Source organism: Athene noctua, chromosome 26 (genome assembly GCF_965140245.1).
Source record: "Athene noctua chromosome 26, bAthNoc1.hap1.1, whole genome shotgun sequence".
Classification (NCBI taxonomy): domain Eukaryota; kingdom Metazoa; phylum Chordata; class Aves; order Strigiformes; family Strigidae; genus Athene; species Athene noctua.
In genome coordinates, this window is record NC_134062.1 from 7,916,404 (window position 1) to 7,935,245 (window position 18,842).

At 60.2% G+C, this 18,842-nt stretch overlaps 4 protein-coding genes across 5 annotated transcripts; 3 read left to right on the forward strand and 1 right to left on the reverse strand.

The window, feature by feature from the left end:
• Positions 1–94: 94 nt before the first annotated feature.
• Positions 95–3,447, forward strand: RPUSD4 (RNA pseudouridine synthase D4). The gene is made up of 7 exons (XM_074927240.1): positions 95–275; positions 712–877; positions 1,127–1,328; positions 2,295–2,388; positions 2,482–2,632; positions 2,938–3,035; positions 3,188–3,447. The coding sequence occupies exons 1-7, from the start codon at positions 105–107 to the stop codon at positions 3,371–3,373; spliced, it is 1,068 nt and encodes a 355-aa protein (XP_074783341.1). The 5' UTR covers positions 95–104; the 3' UTR covers positions 3,374–3,447.
• Positions 3,420–8,156, forward strand: PANX3 (pannexin 3). Of its 2 annotated transcripts, none has more exons than XM_074927237.1 (6): positions 3,420–3,549; positions 4,845–4,970; positions 5,699–5,841; positions 5,933–6,147; positions 6,295–6,959; positions 7,810–8,150. In XM_074927237.1, the coding sequence occupies exons 1-6, from the start codon at positions 3,420–3,422 to the stop codon at positions 7,869–7,871; spliced, it is 1,341 nt and encodes a 446-aa protein (XP_074783338.1). In that variant the 3' UTR covers positions 7,872–8,150. The 2 variants fall into 2 exon arrangements, with proteins under 2 accessions (XP_074783338.1, XP_074783339.1); XM_074927238.1 differs by having other exon boundaries at positions 3,437–3,549; positions 4,786–4,970; positions 7,810–8,156.
• An 8-nt stretch (positions 8,157–8,164) lies between these two features.
• On the reverse strand, positions 8,165–15,021 carry SIAE (sialic acid acetylesterase). The gene is made up of 11 exons (XM_074927236.1): positions 14,995–15,021; positions 14,590–14,633; positions 12,775–12,936; positions 11,631–11,794; positions 11,422–11,560; positions 11,154–11,337; positions 10,701–10,810; positions 10,476–10,609; positions 10,103–10,257; positions 9,834–10,029; positions 8,165–9,090 (listed from the first exon to the last, which is right to left on the reverse strand). Exons 2-11 carry the CDS (start codon positions 14,630–14,632, stop codon positions 8,788–8,790), a joined length of 1,590 nt encoding a protein of 529 aa, XP_074783337.1. The 5' UTR covers position 14,633; positions 14,995–15,021; the 3' UTR covers positions 8,165–8,787.
• Positions 14,801–17,940, forward strand: SPA17 (sperm autoantigenic protein 17). Its single transcript, XM_074927242.1, has 6 exons — positions 14,801–14,832; positions 15,204–15,377; positions 15,634–15,704; positions 15,830–15,892; positions 17,020–17,078; positions 17,717–17,940. Exons 2-6 carry the CDS (start codon positions 15,224–15,226, stop codon positions 17,931–17,933), a joined length of 564 nt encoding a protein of 187 aa, XP_074783343.1. The 5' UTR covers positions 14,801–14,832; positions 15,204–15,223; the 3' UTR covers positions 17,934–17,940.
• Positions 17,941–18,842: the final 902 nt, after the last annotated feature.

An 18,842-nucleotide genomic window follows, 5' to 3' on the forward strand; every position in this document is an offset into this window, starting at 1 on the left:
TCGCTCGGCTGGCCACCCGCTTCCGATTGGACGGGCGGGCTGAGGCACCGCCCCCGCGCCGCCGCCATTGGCCGGAAGGGGAAAGAGGGGCAGGAGGAAGGAAAATGGCGGCGGCGAGTAGCGGGGGGCTGCGGCGGTGGCGGCCCGCTGCGGGCCTGGCCCAGGCGGTGCGCACCGTCTGCGGCGGCGGCGGCAGGCGGGCGGCGGAGACACCGCGGGCCGAGGAGCTGGCGGAGCGGCTGCGGGCGCGGCGGAGCGAGGAGGGGAAGCGGGAGGTGAGCGGTGGGCGAGGCCGCGGCCCGGCCGGGCCCTGAGGGGGAGACTACAACTCCCGGCGTGCACCGCGGCGCCGGGGCCCACAGGCCGAGCGGGGCCCTGGCCCCGGCCCTGCCCGCCCCGGGTGCTCCCCCGGCCCGGCTGTGGGTGGGATGGGCACCCACTGCCGTCGCGCCTTCGGGTTTTCTCTCCCCGCCTCGCCCGGGCAACGGGGGAGGATCTGGAGCGGGATTTGTGGGTGGCCACCCCTGCGCGTGAGCCCACCGAGCTGGGTGATGGGGTGGGACTGCAGCGACAGCCTCAGCCCTTCGTCTCCGTAGCGACTGGTCGCAGGACAAACATCGCTTCAGCGAGTTGCTGAAGGTCATGCGGGAGCTTTGGGCGAAAGCAAAGAGCCGTTTATCCTCCACCCATGGCGTTTTGTTCTCTCCTCAGATCCCCAAAGACCCAGTGCAGAGACGGGTGCGGGAACTTGCCATGCTGAGCAAGTGGCTGCAGCAGGTTCACCCCAACGTCCTGGCCAAAGTGCTCAAGCAGGAAACCGTGTACCAAAACAAGGAGATTGTGGTGATCAACAAACCCTATGGCCTTCCTGTGCACGGTGAGGGCAAGCCGGCCGTGCCACAGCTGCACCGATGCCATAGGGGGGGAAATGGCTCCATGGCACTGACAGGGGATCCTGTGTCTCCATCCTCCCTGTGCTGAGGTTTTCCTTCCCAGGGAGGGGATGTGGGGAGTTTGTCACTTTTAGATTTGTCACCGTTAGCCTTCGTCTCACATTTTGGGGGTAATTTAAGGTACGTGGAGAGGTGAACATCTCCCCTGATTGCTTTGCCTGTGGGTTTTGCAGGCGGCCCTGGAGTCAAGAATTGTATCTCTGATGTGCTGCCGATTTTGGCCAAGATGCTGGAGAACATGAAGGCTGAACCCCTCCACCTCTGCCACCGGCTGGACAAAGAGACCACGGGTGTGATGGTGCTGGCACGGAGCAAAGAGGTGGCAGAGACGATCCGGCTTCTCTTCAAAACTCGTCAGGTGGAGAAGATCTACTGGTAGGAAACATCAACCACAACAACCCCCAGCAGCGCTACAGGCTTGGGGAGGAGAGGCTGGAGAGCTGCCAGTCAGAGAGGGACTGGGGGGGATTGATAATGAGCCAGCAGTGTGCCCAGGGGGCCAAGAAGGCCAATGGCATCCTGGCTTGTACCAGCAATAGCGTGGCCAGCAGGGACAGGGATGGGATCTGACCCCTGGGCTCGGCACTGGTGAGGCCGCCCCTCGATTCCTGGGTTCAGTTTTGGGCCCCTCACCCCAAAAAGGCCATTGAATGACTCGAGCGTGGCCAGAGAAGGGCAACGGAGCTGGGGCAGGGTCTGGAGCACAGGTCTGCTGGGGAGCGGCTGGGGGAACTGGGGGGGTTTAGTCTGGAGAAGAGGAGGCTGAGGGGAGACCTCCTGGCCCTCTGCAACTCCCTGCCAGGAGGGGGCAGAGAGGGGGGATGAGTCTCTGGAGCCAAGGCCCCAGCGCCAGGCCCCGAGGGAATGGCCTCAAGCTGCCCAGGGCAGGGTCAGGCTGGCTCTGAGGAAGGATTTCTGTGCAGAAGGGGCTGTTGGGCGTTGGAATGGGCTGCCCAGGGCAGGGGGGGAGTCCCCGGGATCCCTGGAGGGGTTGAAGAGTCGGGCTGAGCCAGCGCTGAGGGATCTGGGGGAGTTGGGAACGGTCAGGGTGAGGGTCATGGTTGGACTGGAGGAGCTTCAAGGGCTTTTCCAACTGAGATGATTCTGGGATTCTGTGAAAGGTTTGGGTGGAGAAGTGGCTTTAAAGGGCCCATAGGGTTTGAAGAAGGGGGGAAGGGACTGTCACCAGGGTGTGAGGACATGGGGCTTTGTGGAAGCGGTGGGTGTTTGTTGATCTTCCCTCAAACAACTTTTTACGGCGCTGGGTCGGGAGAGGGGATGAGGGGAGGGTTCCCTTCCTGCTGGAGCAACACCCCGCAGACCTCTGGTTTCCCTCCCCAGGGCAATTAGCCTGGGGGACCCAGATCCTGCGGAGGGCATTGTGGAGATCCCCATCGTGGAGAAAGAGGTGCAGAGCCACCAGTCGCACTACAAGGTGAGCTGCATGTCCTTGGGGCCACCATTCTGGCCTCACGCTCCCCATCACCCCCCTCCTGCCTTCCCGTGGGCTCACCTCCCCGCCATTCAGATGACGCTGGCCCCCAACTACCGCCTGTCTCCAGAGGACGGGAAGGTGGTGAAAATCCGCAAGAACCGCAACGCTGAGAGCGCCGTGACGCGGTATCGCCTCCTGGCCAGCTCTTCCGCCTGCTCTCTGCTGGAGCTCCAGCCCATCACGGGTGAGGCCTGGCCGGGTGTCTCAGGGGTTGTATCAGCTGCTGGATCCACCCTGGCTGTGCTTTTGGTGCAGTTCCACAGCCAAGAGCAGTGCTGGAAGCGAGAACTTGTCATTAGACCTGACTGAAATAATCTTTGGGCCAAGGCTCTGGGAACAAGCCACCCCGGGGCGATGGTTTGCTGCCAGGCTGCTCTCTGTCTGCTGGTGGTTTTGGCACAGGATTATCTAGCATCGAGGGTGGCAGGTGAGAGCCGAGGCCTGGCCCGGCTGGTTGTCACATTTTTCTTCTTTATCTTCCCTCCTCAGGGGTGAAGCACCAGATCCGAGTCCACCTGGCCTATGGCTTGGGCTGCCCCATCCTGGGGGATCACAAATATTCGCACTGGAGCAAGCTTGCACCCCAGGTAAGGCAGGTCCCGTGTCGAGGAGGGGGCAGCCAGAGCCAGATCCAGGGCTAGGCAGCCCCTTTGTGTCCCCCAACTCCCCGTGAGATGGGTGTAAGTCCCAGCTGAGGAGATGAGGTTGCAGAAGGGAAGTTTTCTGTCCTCGCCCACAGAAGCTTCCTGAAATCACCTTGAAGAGGCTGAAGCTGAAGCAGAGCAAGGCTCGCCACTTGCCCCTCCACCTCCATGCCCACCGGCTCTCTTTGCCTCTGGGCGAGCAGATAAACATTGTCTGCAAGCCACCTTTCTTCTTTCAAAAAACTCTGAAGAAGCTGGACCTGGACATCGCCAAGGACTAATGGGGCAGGGTGGGCGTGGTACCGTCTGTCTCCACATCTCCAGCACATGGTAGCGCTGGGTCTGGCCGCTCTGCAGCAGTGTCCTCCTTGGAGCCAGCGGTGTGATGAAGTCTACAGTCTCTGCTGCTTCCCAGAGATCTCCTGTGTTGGTACCGGCATTGCTGGCTTCAAACCAGGTACCTGCCTGTGCTTCTCGCCCTGATTAGGTGTGGAAATGTGGCTGGGAGTGCAGAAGAGCCTCTTGTTCGGACAAACGAGGCTAGGCTTTGCCCAATCCATGTTTTGAACTTGGTCTCTGAGCAATAAAAGTGGCGGTTCCTGCCAAGGTGAAGGGTTGTGTGTGTCTCTGTGCTCGGGCCAGGTGGATCTCGGCCCCTGGGCTGGTTTGAGCGTGCCTGGGTTCAGTCCCTCCCGGTCTGAGGGCTGTCACTTGTCCCTCCAGAGCTATTCAGCAGTCTCTCCCTCCTATCCTGGCATTCTGCGCTCAAATTTGGAGATTCCCTTCATTTGAAAAATCCATCGAAAGTGCAATTTGGCAGCAGCTGTGGGGTTTTGTTGCTGTGCTGAGAGATTGTGCGGGGAGTTCCTCTGCTTGGCTTGGCCGTGCCACTCTGGGAATCCCTCTGCTCTGTGCTGCCAGCAGTGTCGGCGCAGGTTTCTGGGCACTGGCTGCGCTGCTGGGAGAAACTTTTCCATCCCACCTCCACTTCCAATTTCCTCGCCACTTATTTCTAGATCCTGTTATCGGGATCCCTCTCCCTCAGGAGCTTGCCTTGGAGCCAGATTCCTTCCCCTGTGCCCCACAAGGGAGGCGAGTGGAGAAACTGAAAAGCTGGGGAACCACAGTTGATATTCTGCCTCAAAATCGATGCCACCAGCATCACTTGGCCTGTCCCCAAAATCTCAGGGCTGGACAGCAGGACTTTCCCCAGCCCTTCTAGGGTTTTTTGTACCCCATGGGGCCACCCTGTACCCGGCTGGGGCTTCTCGGTAGGGTAATACCCTGTCTCCTGCCTCCCGGCTCCTCACGTGGGGTGGGAATAGCCGGGGAGCCCCACACCCCTCAAACGTGCTGCCAGAAATACCTCTGCTTATGAGAGAGAGGCATAAAACCACGAGGAGCCAGGGAGTGGCTGTGGCTGGGGAGGAACGTGGCCTTCCCAGCCCAGTGCTGCGACTGATGGTGGCTTTTTTTTTTCTATTTTGGGGTGTGCTATTTGCAAAAAAGGTTTCCCCCTGTAATTACCAGTCAATTTAATGCACTGTCTAAGCTGTTATTTACAGCTGCTTGGTACAGAGAGTTTCAGCCCTACAAAGTCCCTCCTCGAGCCGGTCACGCCTCAGACGACACCAGAGCCCCCTGGCAGCAGCAGCAGCAGCAGCAGTCGCCATCGTCTTCTCTTCTTCGCTAGAAAAATGTCCCTCTCACACACGGCCGCTGAGTACATGCTCTCCGACGCTCTCCTCCCAGATCCCGGCGGTTCTCGAGCCAAGGGCCTGCGGTTGGAGCTGCCAAGCGATCGCCTGCTGAAGTTTGTCACCGTGGGGCTGCCTCTCTTCCTTGTCTCGCTGGCGTTCGCCCGGGAGTTTTCTGCCGGTGAGTTGCTGCTTTGGCCACAGGGATCTTTGGGTTGTGGGTGGTGGTTTGGTTGGCGCTCCCTTGTGTTCGTGCTGGTGTGGTTGCGGTCCAAGACGAGGCAGCCTGGAAATCCTGTTTTAAGAACCATTCCATCTCGGGGGGTATTTATTGATTGGTTTTAGTGGATTATTGGCCGTTGGGAAAGCCCGGGAACAGCTGGGAAACACCAGGACCGGTGGTGAATCAGCGCCCCACCTCTGCTCTGTGTGCCCCCAGCACCTTTGGGTGCCACAGCATTGTTCCTGAGGAGGAGGAGGAGGAGGAGGAGGGTGCCAGCAGTCTGGCTTAGGGGATATGTCCCGCTGGGATTCACGAGGGCAGCACAGAAGGTTGCATTGATGGTGCGTTGTGACCTCAGGCTAAATCTGGCCTCGGCCAACATCCCACCGCTGGCCCTGGGGATTTGGTTTGACTCCGGTTTCTGGCCAGTCTCTTTAATTCCCACCCCTCACCACCCCCCTGCCGTGTACCCAGGGCTGTGCTCAAAGGGTTTGTGTTTGGGAAGCACTGGAAAAGTCCTTGCTGGGAAATGCAGCTATAAAATGGCTGTGAAAAAGGCTTTTTTAATTCAAAGTGATGCCTTATATGTAATCACCCTCCTGTAATACCTCGGCACCCGGCCACAGAGCGCTCACATGTGCTCGCCCAACCTCCGTGGCTGACGTTCACCCTTCTCCTTCCCTTAGGCTCACAGATCAGCTGTTTCTCTCCCAGCAACTTCACGGGGAAGCAGTCCGCCTACGTCGACACAGCTTGCTGGGACTCCCTCGTCCACCACGGCTTCGACGCCGAGGGACGTGCCATCACCAAGTCCCTCTGGGCTCTCAAGGTAGGGACCGAGCTCATGTCTGGGTGCCCTCAGGATCCCACCTGGTGAGGTGAAACAACTGCTCAAATCCCTGCTGGTCTCCTTCACCCAGGTCTTCCCCTACTCGCTGTTGGTGGTGGCAGTGCTCATGTACATGCCTTACCTGCTGTGGCGTTACGCGGCCGCCCCCGCCCTCCACTCCGACCTCCTCTTCATCATCGACGAGCTGGACAAGTCCTACAACCGTTCCGTGCGTCTGGTGCAGCACATGAGGAAGGTCCAGCAGGCCAGCGCCGAGCCGGAGCGGTTCTGGGAGGAATACGAGAGGTGAGGAGGCCACTGGGCAGCCTCGACTGGTCGCTGCCTCCCTCCAGAGTCCCTCCTTGGGGCCGTGGCTGTGCTTAGGATGGACTTGGGTGAAGCAGCTCGGTTGGGGGGGTGGCTCTAACTTCCTGTGTCCCCTTTGCCCCCCAGGGCCCGCCAAGAGAGGTATTTTGAGTTCCCATTGCTGGAGCGCTACCTCACCTGCAAGCAGCATGCCCACTCCCTGGTGTTCATCTACATCCTGAGGAACCTGCTCCTGCTCTTGTTCCTGGCCGCCACCTGCCTCTACCTTGTCTTCCTCCACCTCAACATCTTCTTCCAGGACGAATTCAGCTGTTCCATTAAAACGGGGCTGCTCCAGGCGGAGCCCCACATCCCGTCTCTCATCCCCTGCAAGCTGGTTTTCTTCTCCGTCTTCCAGCTCATCAGCCTCTCCATCGGCGGCGTGTACGTCCTCCTCATCCCCGTCGTCGCTTACAACGCCCTGCAGCTCTGCCAGTGGGACAAGGGCCTGCTCTCCGTCTACGAGATGCTGCCCGCCTTCGACCTCCTCAGCCGCAAGATGCTCACCTGCCCCCTCAACGACCTCAACGTCATCCTCCTCTTCCTCCGGGCCAACATCTCCGAGCTGACCTCCTTCAGCCGCCTCAACGCTGTCAATGCCTTGAGGGAAGCCACCACCAACAAGCAGGACATCGATACCGTCGTCGACTTCATGACGCTGCTGGCTGGGTTGGAGACCACCAAGCCCAAACATGCCCTCTGCTCGCCCGAGGCCGACGGCAGCACTCCCCTCTCCAATGGCGGGGCTCTAGGTAGGGTTATTTTGGGGTAGAGAAGACTTCTTTGCTCTCCTCGTGCGTCCCACGCTGCCAGATCCCACCCTGCGGCAGGTGGGGGGGTTGGATCCATCCACTGCCACCCTAAACCTTTGGCCAAGACCTTGAGGTTTTGGGGGGAGAGTTGGGGGGCTGCCGGGGGTCACCGGGAGGGCCGATGGTTCTGTTTACAGCCGAGGATGGGTTCTGGCAGCTGGGACATGATGCTACTGCGAGCCCAGGCGTGGGCAGGAGTTGCTATAGGAACAGAAAGCAGAGAGCTTGCCACTTAAATCTGGGCAAAACCGGGGGGCTGAGTCCCTGTTTTTGGCAGAAAGAGCAGCCCAGCCTGCAGGGAGCTTTAAAACCTGGGCTGGGGGGGGCGGCTGATGGGATGCGGTGCCTGCCCCCTTCTCCGGTGAGCACGGCACTGGCGGGGCTGCGTGGGGAGATGGAGATGAGGTAAAGCCGTGTCCCCCAGGGCCTTGCGCCCACCCTCTCCTGGGTGCTGGGGGTTCTGGGAGCTGGGGGTGCCTCCTCTGCGGTCCCACAGGGATCCCCCACCCACCCCAAAACTGCCACAGCAGCAGTTTCTAGGCTGTGCGAGATGGCTCGTCCTTGGCAGGGCAGGAGCTGGGAGGCCTGAGCTCCTTTCCTGGCCCTGAACACATCACCTGAGGGCTGCGGTTTCAAAACAAAAATACCCAGATTTAGCATCATTGTTGGCATGGCAACCGCGAGGCTAGCACAACTGGCTCTTGAGCTAGTCACAAATCGGTGGAGAAAGCCCAAGATGTTTGCGATCACCCGGTTAAATAACGTTCTCCTCTTCCTCCCCCTTGCCTAGAAACGAAGCCTGGAGTGGAAGTGATGGGAAAAGCCTCCCGGGACTCGCTTGGCTCTGCCTGACCCCAGGAGCAGGCAGCAGCAGGCTGCAGCAGGCCGGGGGGTTGGGATCCTGGGATCCACTTTTGATCCACTTCCTCGGTGCCAGCGTTGCTCCAGCGCATTAAAATCCAGTTTTGATACGGCCTGGTGGGGTCACATCTGTAACGCAACGGCGGTGGCCGGGCTGCGCTCACCGGTTCCCTCCCTGCGTTTGGGGTTCCCCTTCTTACGGATGGTTTTCCAGAAAAAAAAAGAAGAGTTAAACGATCAATTTTTTATTATTTTTTTTTTTATTCTGCAGAGGGTGCCACATCGTGCCTCTTCCACACAAATTGCCCTGCTTTTACAGCAGGAGGGGGGGAACGGAGGACTAACGGGTGCTCCTCTGAAGGGAAAAAGGACCCGAGAATAAAATTAGCTGGTTTATTAACTATTTATTAACTATTTATATATTAACATGGAGGTGGAAGGCTACAAAGCAACACACCCTGCGCAGCTCCACGTCCCAGCCCCAGTTTAGTTGTGGGGTTTTGGGTTTTTTTTGGCAGAGCTCCTCGCGCCCTGCCTTCCACCCCATAGACATGTCCTGCGAGCACCCTGCCACGGGGCTCAGGTGTCTGTGCCCCGAGAAGTTGGGGTGTCATAGGATGGGGGGAGCCAGGGCCAGCTCTGCAGGCAGTGAGGAGCAACAGTGAGAGGTTCGATTCCCATCAGTGTGTCCTGCTGCTTGGCTTAACATCATTTTTCATAAGTTTTATTTTAAATTGGCTTTTGTTTTGTTTTTTTTTTTCCCTTGCAGCCTTGACTTCAGGCCAAAGAGAAGCTGGGAAGTGTTTAATTAGTAAGACAGTAATCAAACCAGCCGCCTCCCCAAGTCTGAAAGGCACAGTGCCAGCAGCTTTGCATGAGGTCTGAGCTCCCTTCCCTGTCCCCTCACTTAAATCCCCCGGGAGAACCGGGAGCCAGGGATGAGAAGCATCTCCCTCCCTCTGGCTGTTTGGGATCGCCCTGGGGTTTCCCCTGTGGCCAGGGTGTCCAGGAGAAAAGGGGGTGCGGGCAGCCCCCAGCTGTTGTAGAGGATGCAGGACTGGTAGTCACAGGGCCACTCAGCCCAGGCGTAGCGCAAGGCCAGCACCAGCCCCCCACAGCCGGCCAGGGCCAGTGTCACCCTGCGGGACTCCACGGCCACCACGGGTGCTGGCAGCCACCTGCATGGGGACGGTGGGTTGGAGCAGCAGACCTGGGTGAGGGGAGAAACCTCCATCACAGTGGGTTCAGAATCCCAGAATCATCCCGGTTGTAAAAGCCCTTGAAGCTCCTCCAGCCCAACCATGACCCTCCCCCTGACCGTTCCCAACTCCCCCAGATCCCTCAGCGCTGGCTCAGCCCGACTCTTCAACCCCCCCCAGGGATCCCGGGGACTCCCCCCCTGCCCTGGGCAGCCCATTCCAACGCCCAACAGCCCCTTCTGCACAGAAATCCTTCCTCAGAGCCAGCCTGACCCTGCCCTGGGCAGCTTGAGGCCATTCCCTCGGGGCCTGGCGCTGGCTCCTTGCCTCCAGAGACTCATCCCCCCTCTCTGCCCCCTCCTGGCAGGGAGTTGCAGAGGGCCAGGAGGTCTCCCCTCAGCCTCCTCTGCTCCAGACTGAACCCCCCCAGTTCCCCCAGCCGCTCCCCAGCAGACCTGTGCTCCAGACCCTGCCCCAGCTCCGTTGCCCTTCTCTGGACACGCTCGAGTCATTCAATGGCCTTTTTGTGGTGAGGGGCCCAGAACTGAACCCACTCACCGAGGGGCGGCCTCACCAGTGCCGAGCCCAGGGCTCAGATCCCTTCCCTGTCCCTGCTGGCCACGCTATTGCTGGTACAAGCCAGGATGCCATTGGCCTTCTTGGCCCCCTGGGCACTCTGCTGGCTCCAGCCAGCTGAGATTCCCTCTTCCAGCCCTGGGTTGGGGGGCAAGAAGGCTTTTCCCCTTTTCCTCACCTCGAACGCCCGCGTGTCCCTGCGGCGCCAGATGAGCTCCTGGCTGTAGGTGATGTTCAGCAGCCCCCTGGTCACCTCCAGCACGGCGCGTGTGGGGTACGGCCCTTGGAAAATCACATTTTTCTCCCCATATGCCACAGCCCTGGCACCCAGCTGCAGGCGGTGAGCCACGTTCTGCTTGTCCCGGGGGTGGATGCTGCCGAGGAGGAGGAGGTTGGTAGTCGATAACTTCATCCCCTCCAGCCTCGCCCCCTCCGCCTGGGACTTGCCTGCCGTAGGGCGAATGCTCGTCACCCAAATCCATTGCCACAGCCATGAAGGTGCGTGGCATCCTGGCGTTGGGGACAACCCCCAGATCGGCCGTTTGGTGCCAGCGGAGACGGGCGAAGCTGTCGGCCGGGCTCTGCTGGCGATAGGTGGACAACTACAAGGCAGAGAGGGGTGTTTCTGGGGGTGAAAACGGGAAATGGCGCAGCCATCACTCCCAAAACCACCTGCTGCGGTCCCTGCCTGGGCTTTGGCACCCCGGCAGGATCTGTCTGCGGATTTACAGCATTCTCTCCCTCCCACCAGCACAGAAGGACGGGTAAAACCCCACAAAGGGTGGGGGTCCTGCCCTTCATCCCTCCTCCTCCTCCTCACCTGCACGAAACCGAATGGGAGGAGCAGCTCTGTCTGCCCGAACGATCCGATGTGGAAAGCCTGGCGCCAGTCAGCGATGAGGGCAGGGAAGGTGCAGTTGTACTGGTCCGTGTGCAGGAAGGCATTGGCCTCGCCTGTCCCCAAAAGGGGCTAGTGAGAGCCCGCTGAAGCTAGCGGGGAGGGGACAGAAAATGGCACGGGGGTGGCGTGGGGGGGGGGGGTTACCCTGGTACCAAGCGACACCCCGCAGCGTCATGTTGAGCAGCGGGTGGATCATGGCGTTCCACAGCACCGAGGGCGTTTGCGGGCCCGAGAGTTGCCGCTGTGGGGAAATGCTGGAAAACAAAGCTGAGTTTAGGGGGGTGCAAAACACGAGGCCAGGCTTGAAGCCACACCTTCAGGAACCAGCTTTGCATGGTTAAAGCAAAAGGGGAGCTCTGGGGTCCCCCTCTTCCCCCCACCGCTCCCTTTACCTGCCCAGATGTGCCCTATGCCCTCAGCATGAGCGTAAATCTGGGGATTTTACCCAGAGCGGGTAAAATGGTGCATAGAGGGGAAAGCGGGGCTCCGGGAGAGGGATTGGGATGGAAAGGGACAGACAATGCCACCCCGAGAGTGGCAGGGGTGAGGATACTCCCAAAAATCAGACAGCAAGGTTTCCCCTGCATCTTCTCTCACCTCTCCACATCCCCCAGGAGCCCGCACGCCCGCAGAGCTCTGGGGGAAGACCAGGCCTCGATGGGGGTGCCCCCCCAGGCTGCCTCCACCAGCCCGAGGGGGTACCGCAGAGCCTCGTAAAGGTAGCGCCCCAACAACCAGCAGATGGCCGAGAAGTAGGTGAAATTCCCGTGGCCCAGGTTTTCTGTTCAAAAAACAGTGGGCTGCAAAGGGAAAAAAAGCCATTTCTGGGCTTTTTTTGGGTTTTTTTGAGGTGTCTTGCACTCACCAGCCGTGGGGATGGACCACGGCAAATTGATTCGCTCCAGGTCATCCAGCTCCATGTCAGAGCGGGCGGGCGCCGCGGCGAAGATGCGGACGTAGGGGTAGTGAGTGGCGGCGGCCAGCTCCTGGCTGGCGTTGGCGACCTAAGGAAGGGTTGGGAGCGTGCGAGGCACTTCCCTGCCTGAGGCAGCAGGATCGGGCCGCGGTGCTCACCTGCAGGACCGTCATTGCCATGTTGCTCTGCCCGCTGCAAAGCCACACGTCGCCAAAGTAGACATCCCGCAGCGTCACGTTCTCCGAGCCCTGCCCGGCCGTCAGCGCGTAGGGACCGCCTTGATCCATAGGGTCCAGGATAGTTGTCCACATCCCAGAAGGTCCTGGAAGAAGAGGATGGTGCTTATCTTTCACAAACCCAACAAAGATCTCAAGATCTTTGCAAATGAGCAGCCAACAACCAGACAGGCGACGAGGGAAAGCTCCCCCACTGCAGAGCCAGGCTGGGGAAGTGGATTTTGGAAGCTCTCCACCATCGGAGGGTCTTCCCTCCTGCAGGAACGTAGGGGTTAAAAAGAAAATCTCGAAGACAAATGTGTGTCAGAGCAGAAGCTGCTGGGAGGAACCAGGATTACAGGAGCAGCTTGGTGTGTGTGACACCGAGATGTCTCCAGCTAATTTTAGAGGCGCCGATTTGAGGCGTAAAGATATTCTGCTGGAGCTTAGCATGGATTTTCTGGCCCGGCTGGGACTGGATCCTGCAGATCTCCCGAGAGCAGCAGATCGCTGCTCTCTCCCAAAATGCCTCCAGCTTGTGGAGGAGCTCTTTTGGCAGCAGTTTCACCCCCCCTCAGAAAGGTGAAGGGCAGCCCCCCGACTCACTTGGCAGGGAATGAGATTTGAGATGCCTCCCAGTCTCAAGGAAGGCTCTGTGACATCCTTCAGGTCTCAGAGATCCCCTCCGAGGGGGGAGACATCCAAAAAAAAAAGCCAGGAGTGCTCTGGAGATTTCCCCAGAGATGGTTTTGACAGGGAGAGGAGCTGAATCCCCTCCCCTCTCCCCTCCGCAGCCTCATCATTCGGCTCAAAGCCTACGCGGTGCCACCCACTCCAGCGGCAGCTCGGCTCCCGCTCGGCACCTGCTGTTGGGAAACCAAAGTGAGCAAAGGCCGATGGGGAGAGGGACAGCTGACCCCCCCTTTCCCCACAGATCTCCTGGAGAAGGCAAAAGCATGGCCCCAGGGGAGACGTCACCATCGCAGCCACCTCCCATCCAGCAATGGGACAAACCCAGTGGGTCTGATTTGGGCTCGGACTGGTGCTCCTCGGCCACCAAAACCACCGGCGAGGGTCCAGGACCCACCTTTAACTCGCGCCATCTTCTTCATGACGAGGCCACCAGCTCCGGAGAGAACCACGGTCACGGCAGCCCCCGGCTCCCCGTAGCCCCACACCACGGCTCCCGCCGGCTCCTTCTGCAACACCATGTGGTCGCCGTAGTAGGAGGCGAAGCCAAACATCGCCCCTAGGATCAACAGAGCACAAACATCCTCTCCAAGAGGCGAAAAGTGATGAGAAAAATCCCACACACAGCCTCTGACTCCCTCTTAAATGCAGATTATTAGAGATCCCACTTTAATTTACAGCTTCCATCAGTCCCTGGTCAAGCTTAAAGTGGTTAAAATCACCAAGGAGCTGAGGAAGCAGCACGATTTTGTCCCCAGGAAAGCCCAACCCTACGAGGGAAGTCACCTCCCGAAACACAGAAGCTTGTCTTACGCAGAGTTTGGATAAAGATTTAGGTAAAAAAATTTTCTAATAACAGTATGGGAGCGTTTCTGCCAGCCCAGCCTTGCTAATAAATATCTTCTGACATATTTTTCCCTTGCAAAAAAAGTTTGGTGAGTGGTGGGACAGGGAACACCAGGCACATGGCACCAGCAAAGACGCTCTCAGTGGGGAGGGAAGCAGAAGTCTCAGCCCTGGTACCCCCAAAAGCCCCATTTTTTGGGGTGTGAAAATAAAACCATGCTTGAAAGGGGGTGAGGGCAATGTCTGCAGGAGAGGTGATGTGGGTGGTGATCCCTGTTGCAGAGATCAAACCGGGGCTAACGGAGCCCCATCTCCTTCACTGCTCATCCCAGGTTGGGTTTAACAGAGGAAAGAAACGATGTCCTCGGCCCCTCTGAAATCAGCCGCATCGCCAGTCCCACCGTCTCATGCGACGAGGCTCCAAGAAGGACAAGTTACATAAAAAAATGAGTCGGAGGAGGAAAAAAAAAAAAAAAACAAACCCCGAGACGCCGGGGAAGAGACTGGAGGCTATAAAAAGCAGCTGGGAGGAGGGAAGGGAGGAGAGCCCACGAGACGCTGCCGAGGAGCCGCATGCGACTCCCACCTTACATAAAGCATCGTCCCATGGTGGCAGCGACACGCCAAGGGCGTCGGAGAGGGGCTGGGGGTGTGTAAAGGGTGTCAAACAAGGGATGGGGGGGATGCCAAGGGTGTCAAAAAGGGAGTGGGGGAGTGTAAAGGGCATCAAAGCAGGGCTCTGGGGGTGCCAAGGGCATTGCAAAGGGGCTGGGGGGTGCAAAGGGAGTTGAAGAGGGGCTGGGGGGTGCAGAGAGCACTGAAGTGGGGCTCTGGGGGTGCCAAGGGTGTCAAAGATGGGGGGAGGGGTGCAAAGGGCATCACAGAGGGTGTAGGGGTCATGCCAAGAGTGTCGAAGAGGGGGTTGGGGGTGCAACGGGCATCAAAGCAGCGCTCTGGGGGTGCCAAGGGTGTTGGAGAGGGGCTGGGGGGTGCAAAGGGCATCGAAGGGGCAGTGGGGGGTGCCATGAGCGTCAAAGGGTGTCGAAGAGGGGGTTGGGAGTGCAAAGGGCGTCGAATCGGGGCCCTCGGGGTGCCAAGGGCATCAAGAGGGGCTGGGGGGTGCAAAAGGCGTCAAAGCAGCACCGCGGGGGTGCCATGGGCGTCAGAGTGCGGCTCAGGCAGGTGCCAAGGGCATCGAAGTGAGGCTGGGGGGTGCAAAGAACATCGGGGCGGGGCTCTGGGGGTACCGAGGGCACCAGAGCAGGGCTCGGGGGGGCGGGGGCCCCGCCCCCGGGCCGGGCTGCGGCGCGTGCCCGCGGCGCTGGGGGTGCGGGACCAGCCCCCCCACCGCCCGCAGCCCCTTTACCTGCCGCCACCGGAGCCAGCGCCAGCAGCACCCACGGCGCCATCCTGGGGGGCGACAACGGGGCGTGAGGGCGCCGCGACCCGCCGGGACACGCCCCCGCCGGCAGGCTCCGCCCACTGGGGCGTGGCCAGAGGGCGGGGGCGCGGCCTGGGCACGCGGCGCCGGGCGTGTGTATACGGGGGGGGGCGTTGCCAAGCAACAGCGTCCTCAGCACAGCCAGAGGCGCCGGCGCGGCCTGGCCGGGTCGGAGCGAGGGAAGGGGCCCGGGCCCGGGGGGCGCGAGGAGGAGGGTGCGGGGAGCCGGGAGAGGGAACCGGGAGAGGGACCCGTGGGGGGACCCGTGGGGGGACCCGTGGGGGGACCCGTGGGGGACCGGGGGATCCGGGGCCCTCTGCGACCACTCACCCGCCCCGCCCGGGCAGCCGCTGCTGCGCATGCGCAGAACAGGAGCGGCCGTGCGCAGGCGCGGCGGGCGGGGGGAGGGGAGCGCCCCCTAGCGGCGGCGCTGCCCCCCACCCCGGCCCCGGCCTCCGATCCGCGGGTTCGAGTCCCGGCGCTGCCCTGTCGGGACAGCGGGGTGCGGGTCGCTACTTAATCCTGTTGTGGCGCTGCAGGGGGCTCGGGAGAGGCGGCCATGTCCATCCCTTTCTCCAGCACCGCCCTGCGGTTGCCCGCCGGCTTCCAAACCCTGCTGGAGGGGCTGGCACTGGAGGTGCTGCGGGCACAGCCGCCCGACGTGGTGGCCTTTGCTGCTCAGCACTTCCGAACGCTGCTGGAGCGGAGAGAGGGTGAGTGGCCCTGCCCAGCACCACCCATCCCCGCACCTCCACGCCCTGCTTATCCCGCGTGGCGTCGCGCCTGCCCCGTGTGCCCATCACCCAGGGCGTCAGGCCTGCCCCTTTGTGCCCATCCTGGGGGACTTTGCGCCTTCCCGACACTCCCATCACCTCGTGCCACCAGTCCTGCCCTGTGGGCCCATCCCCGGGGTGTCAGGCCTGCCCCGTGTGCCCATCCCACAGGGCATCAAGCCTCCTTCCTCCCCAGAGAGCTCAGCTGACCCGGCAGTGCGGAGAGCCCGGCTGGAGGACGAGCTTCTCACCCAGCCCCCTTTCCAGGTAGGCTGCCCACCCCTCCGGCCCGCTCTGGAGAATTTGGGGTGCTCGGAACCCTGTGTCCACCCTGGCCCTGCTGCCCTTGTCCCATCCCACCTAAATTTTACGTTTTCCTGCTTTTCCTCCAGAAGCCAGAGAAGGACAAGGAGAAGGAGGACAAGGACGACGAAGAGGAGAAGTCAGGCGAGCAGGTGGGCAGTGTTGCATCCACACACAGGGTAAGAGACACAGCACCCACACCCAAAACAGGGCTATCTGAGCCCAAAACAGCATCAGGGGTAGCTGACAGCACCCATCAGCGTTGGCACACCATGATTCCTCCCCAAAAAATCCTCACCTTAATGCAGCAGAGAGGAGCAAACCCATGGGCAAAGGGGAGCACGCCCCCATAACCCTCTTTAAAAGGGACACCTCCCTGCAGACCTGACCCGAGCGCTCGCCCCAAATCCCCCATTTGGCAACATCTGAACCCAAATCGAGGTGCAATGACTCAAAAAAAAAAACCCCAACCCTTAATTTCCCTACCAGGCTCCTGCCCTTCTCTTGGGGGCGGGTGATGATCTCCTGTAGCATCCCTGCGGCACTTTTTTAATGAGAATTTTTATTAATGAGGTCCCCACCGTTATTAGCGACTCTCACCTGAGATTTCTCCCCTAAAAAAACCTGGGTTTAGGAGCTGGGCTGAGCTCGAGATGGTATTTTAAGGCTCTATATTTAGGCCCCTGCATCCCTGGAGGTTGTCAAAAATTTAATAGTGTCCCCATGTGAAGGAGGGATGTGACATTGCTCCTCTTCTACCCGCCCCCCACCCCAAGGGCTGAGATGCGTCCGTGACATTTTGGGGAGCACGTGGGCCCCCCCCCCCATCCCATCCCAGCTGATGAAATCTGTGTTTTCCTGTTAGAGCGGTTTCAAAATCCCAGCTGGGCGCTGGAAAAAAAAAAGGGGTGATGGGGTTTGAGTCGAAACCGGCTGCTCTTTTTTTTGGGGGGAGGACTGGATCCCCCCACCCATGCTCACCCCAGTTTTGCCCCCCCCTTTTCCTGTTTTTTCCTGGGGGGAGCCAGCCATATGCAGCATGCGGCACTCGCCCACGGCACGGGGCACGGCGGCGGCTCTCCCTGGAAAAACAGGAAGGAGGGATGGGGAAAAAAAGCTGGCGGGGACCCCGCGCCGGGGCTGATGCCAACCAGCTACGCCTTGACCCCCCCCTCCCCCCCCCCCCGTCACCGCCTCGCCGGCTGCCGGCTCCCGCTTTGGCAACGCTGCCTGCCCAGGGCACCTTTCCAGCATCAAATTCCCCCTTTTTTTTTAAAAGGATTTTTTAACACCTCGGTGCCACCATCTCAAACCACGACGGCGGGATGTTTCCAACAGGTATTACCAGCCGTGGTGCCTGTCCCCTGCTTCCAAAGTGTGACTTATTTTATCAGGATTCTGATTTAGGAAGTGCAGGAGCACCTGGAAAATCATCACCCCAATATTTCTTCCCCCCCCCCCATTATGTTGCGTCCCAGGGTGGGTTGTTTTCTTGGATGAAGGGGCCCGGGGAGAAAAAATGCAGAGCCTGGAACGGGCTCAAAAACCGCCGTTAATGATTAGAAATGTTCTGGCATTTCGCATCCCTCCTCCGCAGCCGCAGTCTGCGGGAGACGCCGGCGCTTGGCGGCTCTGCCAGGACTGGGGGGGCTGTGGCCAGAGTGGATTTTGGGGACAGGGAGGCTGTGTGCCACTGGTAAAAATGGGGGGCCATCTATTCTTGCATGGAAACTGCTCCCAAACCCGCTATCTTTGTGCATTTTGGGGGGTTTACTGGTACCGGGATGATCCTCCTACCATTTTGCATCCTAGTTTTGGGGCTAGTTTTCCCAGATCCCTGAAAGACGAGTCCCTCCGAGAACCCTTTTTCGCTCAGCTCTCCCCAAAACACCCCATCTTCCCTCACCAGAGCAGGCAGTGATGGACCTGCAGGGTCTAGAAAAAAAAAGGGAGAGGGATTGTTTTCCCATCTACAGATCCCAGCAGAGCGGCCGAGGCTTCGCCTGGAAGCTGGAGCGGGGGTTTTCTGGAGCAGAGCTATTTTTCCCCCCCCGCCACGTTGGTGGGAAGATGTGGTGGTGGAAAAGCGTCTCCGGCGGGGAGAGCCGGGTGCGGGGGAATCAAGGGATGCTGCGGGAGCACCCATCTTCCTGGGTGTGGGGCTTGGGGGGGCTTACCCGCATCGGTCAGTGAAAGTGTGGGTAGGGATGGGGCAGGGTGGGGAGCAGGGTGCCCTGGGAAGGTGGAGGTGTTGGGGGGTGGGGGCTGGAGTGGTCTCGGGGACGGGGATGGAGATGGGGATGGGGATGGGAACAGGGTTGGGGACAGGGACAAAGGGATGGGGACAAAAATGATGGTGGGGGTGAGGTTGGGGGTGGTGCGGGCAGGGGAACAAGGATGGGGACAGAGCGGATGGGGATGAAGTTGGGGAGGGGGACAAGGATGGGGTTGAAGTTGAGGATGGGGACAAGGATGGGGACAGAGATGATGAGGTTGAAGTTGGAGATGGGGACAAGGATGAGGGGGTTGAGGACAGGAATGGGGATGGGGATCATGACAGGGACGATGACATTGGGGATGGGGACAGAGATGATGGTGGGGATGGTGATGGTGGGGGTGGGGACGGGGATGAGGACAGGGCTGGCGACAGGGCTGGTGGCAGCAGTGGGGACAGTGCTAGTGCCAGGGACAGGGACGGTGATGTCAATGGGACAGTGACGGTGATGATGATGATGCCAGTGATGGCAAAGAGGAAGGTGGGTGCCACCAGGTCCCCAGGCAGGGCACACCCCCATGAGTGAGCCCAGCTGGGGAGAGCCTGCGTGGCCTGACTGCACCGGTGGGCCAGGGTGTGCTGGTACCTGTCTGGGGGGGGCCACGCCGCATTTCGGGGGCCGGCCGGAGCCGGCATCGGCGTGCGGAGCCCACGGGCAACTTATGCAGTTGCTTAGCAACTCCCAAACCCGGATTAGAGGCGAGCGAGGCGGGCGATGCAGGGGGCTGCAGCCCCCCGCATTGCCCTGGGGGTGTCTCCCCTTTTCTGGGGTCCCTCCCTACCTCACCCCGCCAGCCCCAGCACCTAAGTGTGGTCCGAGGGCTGAA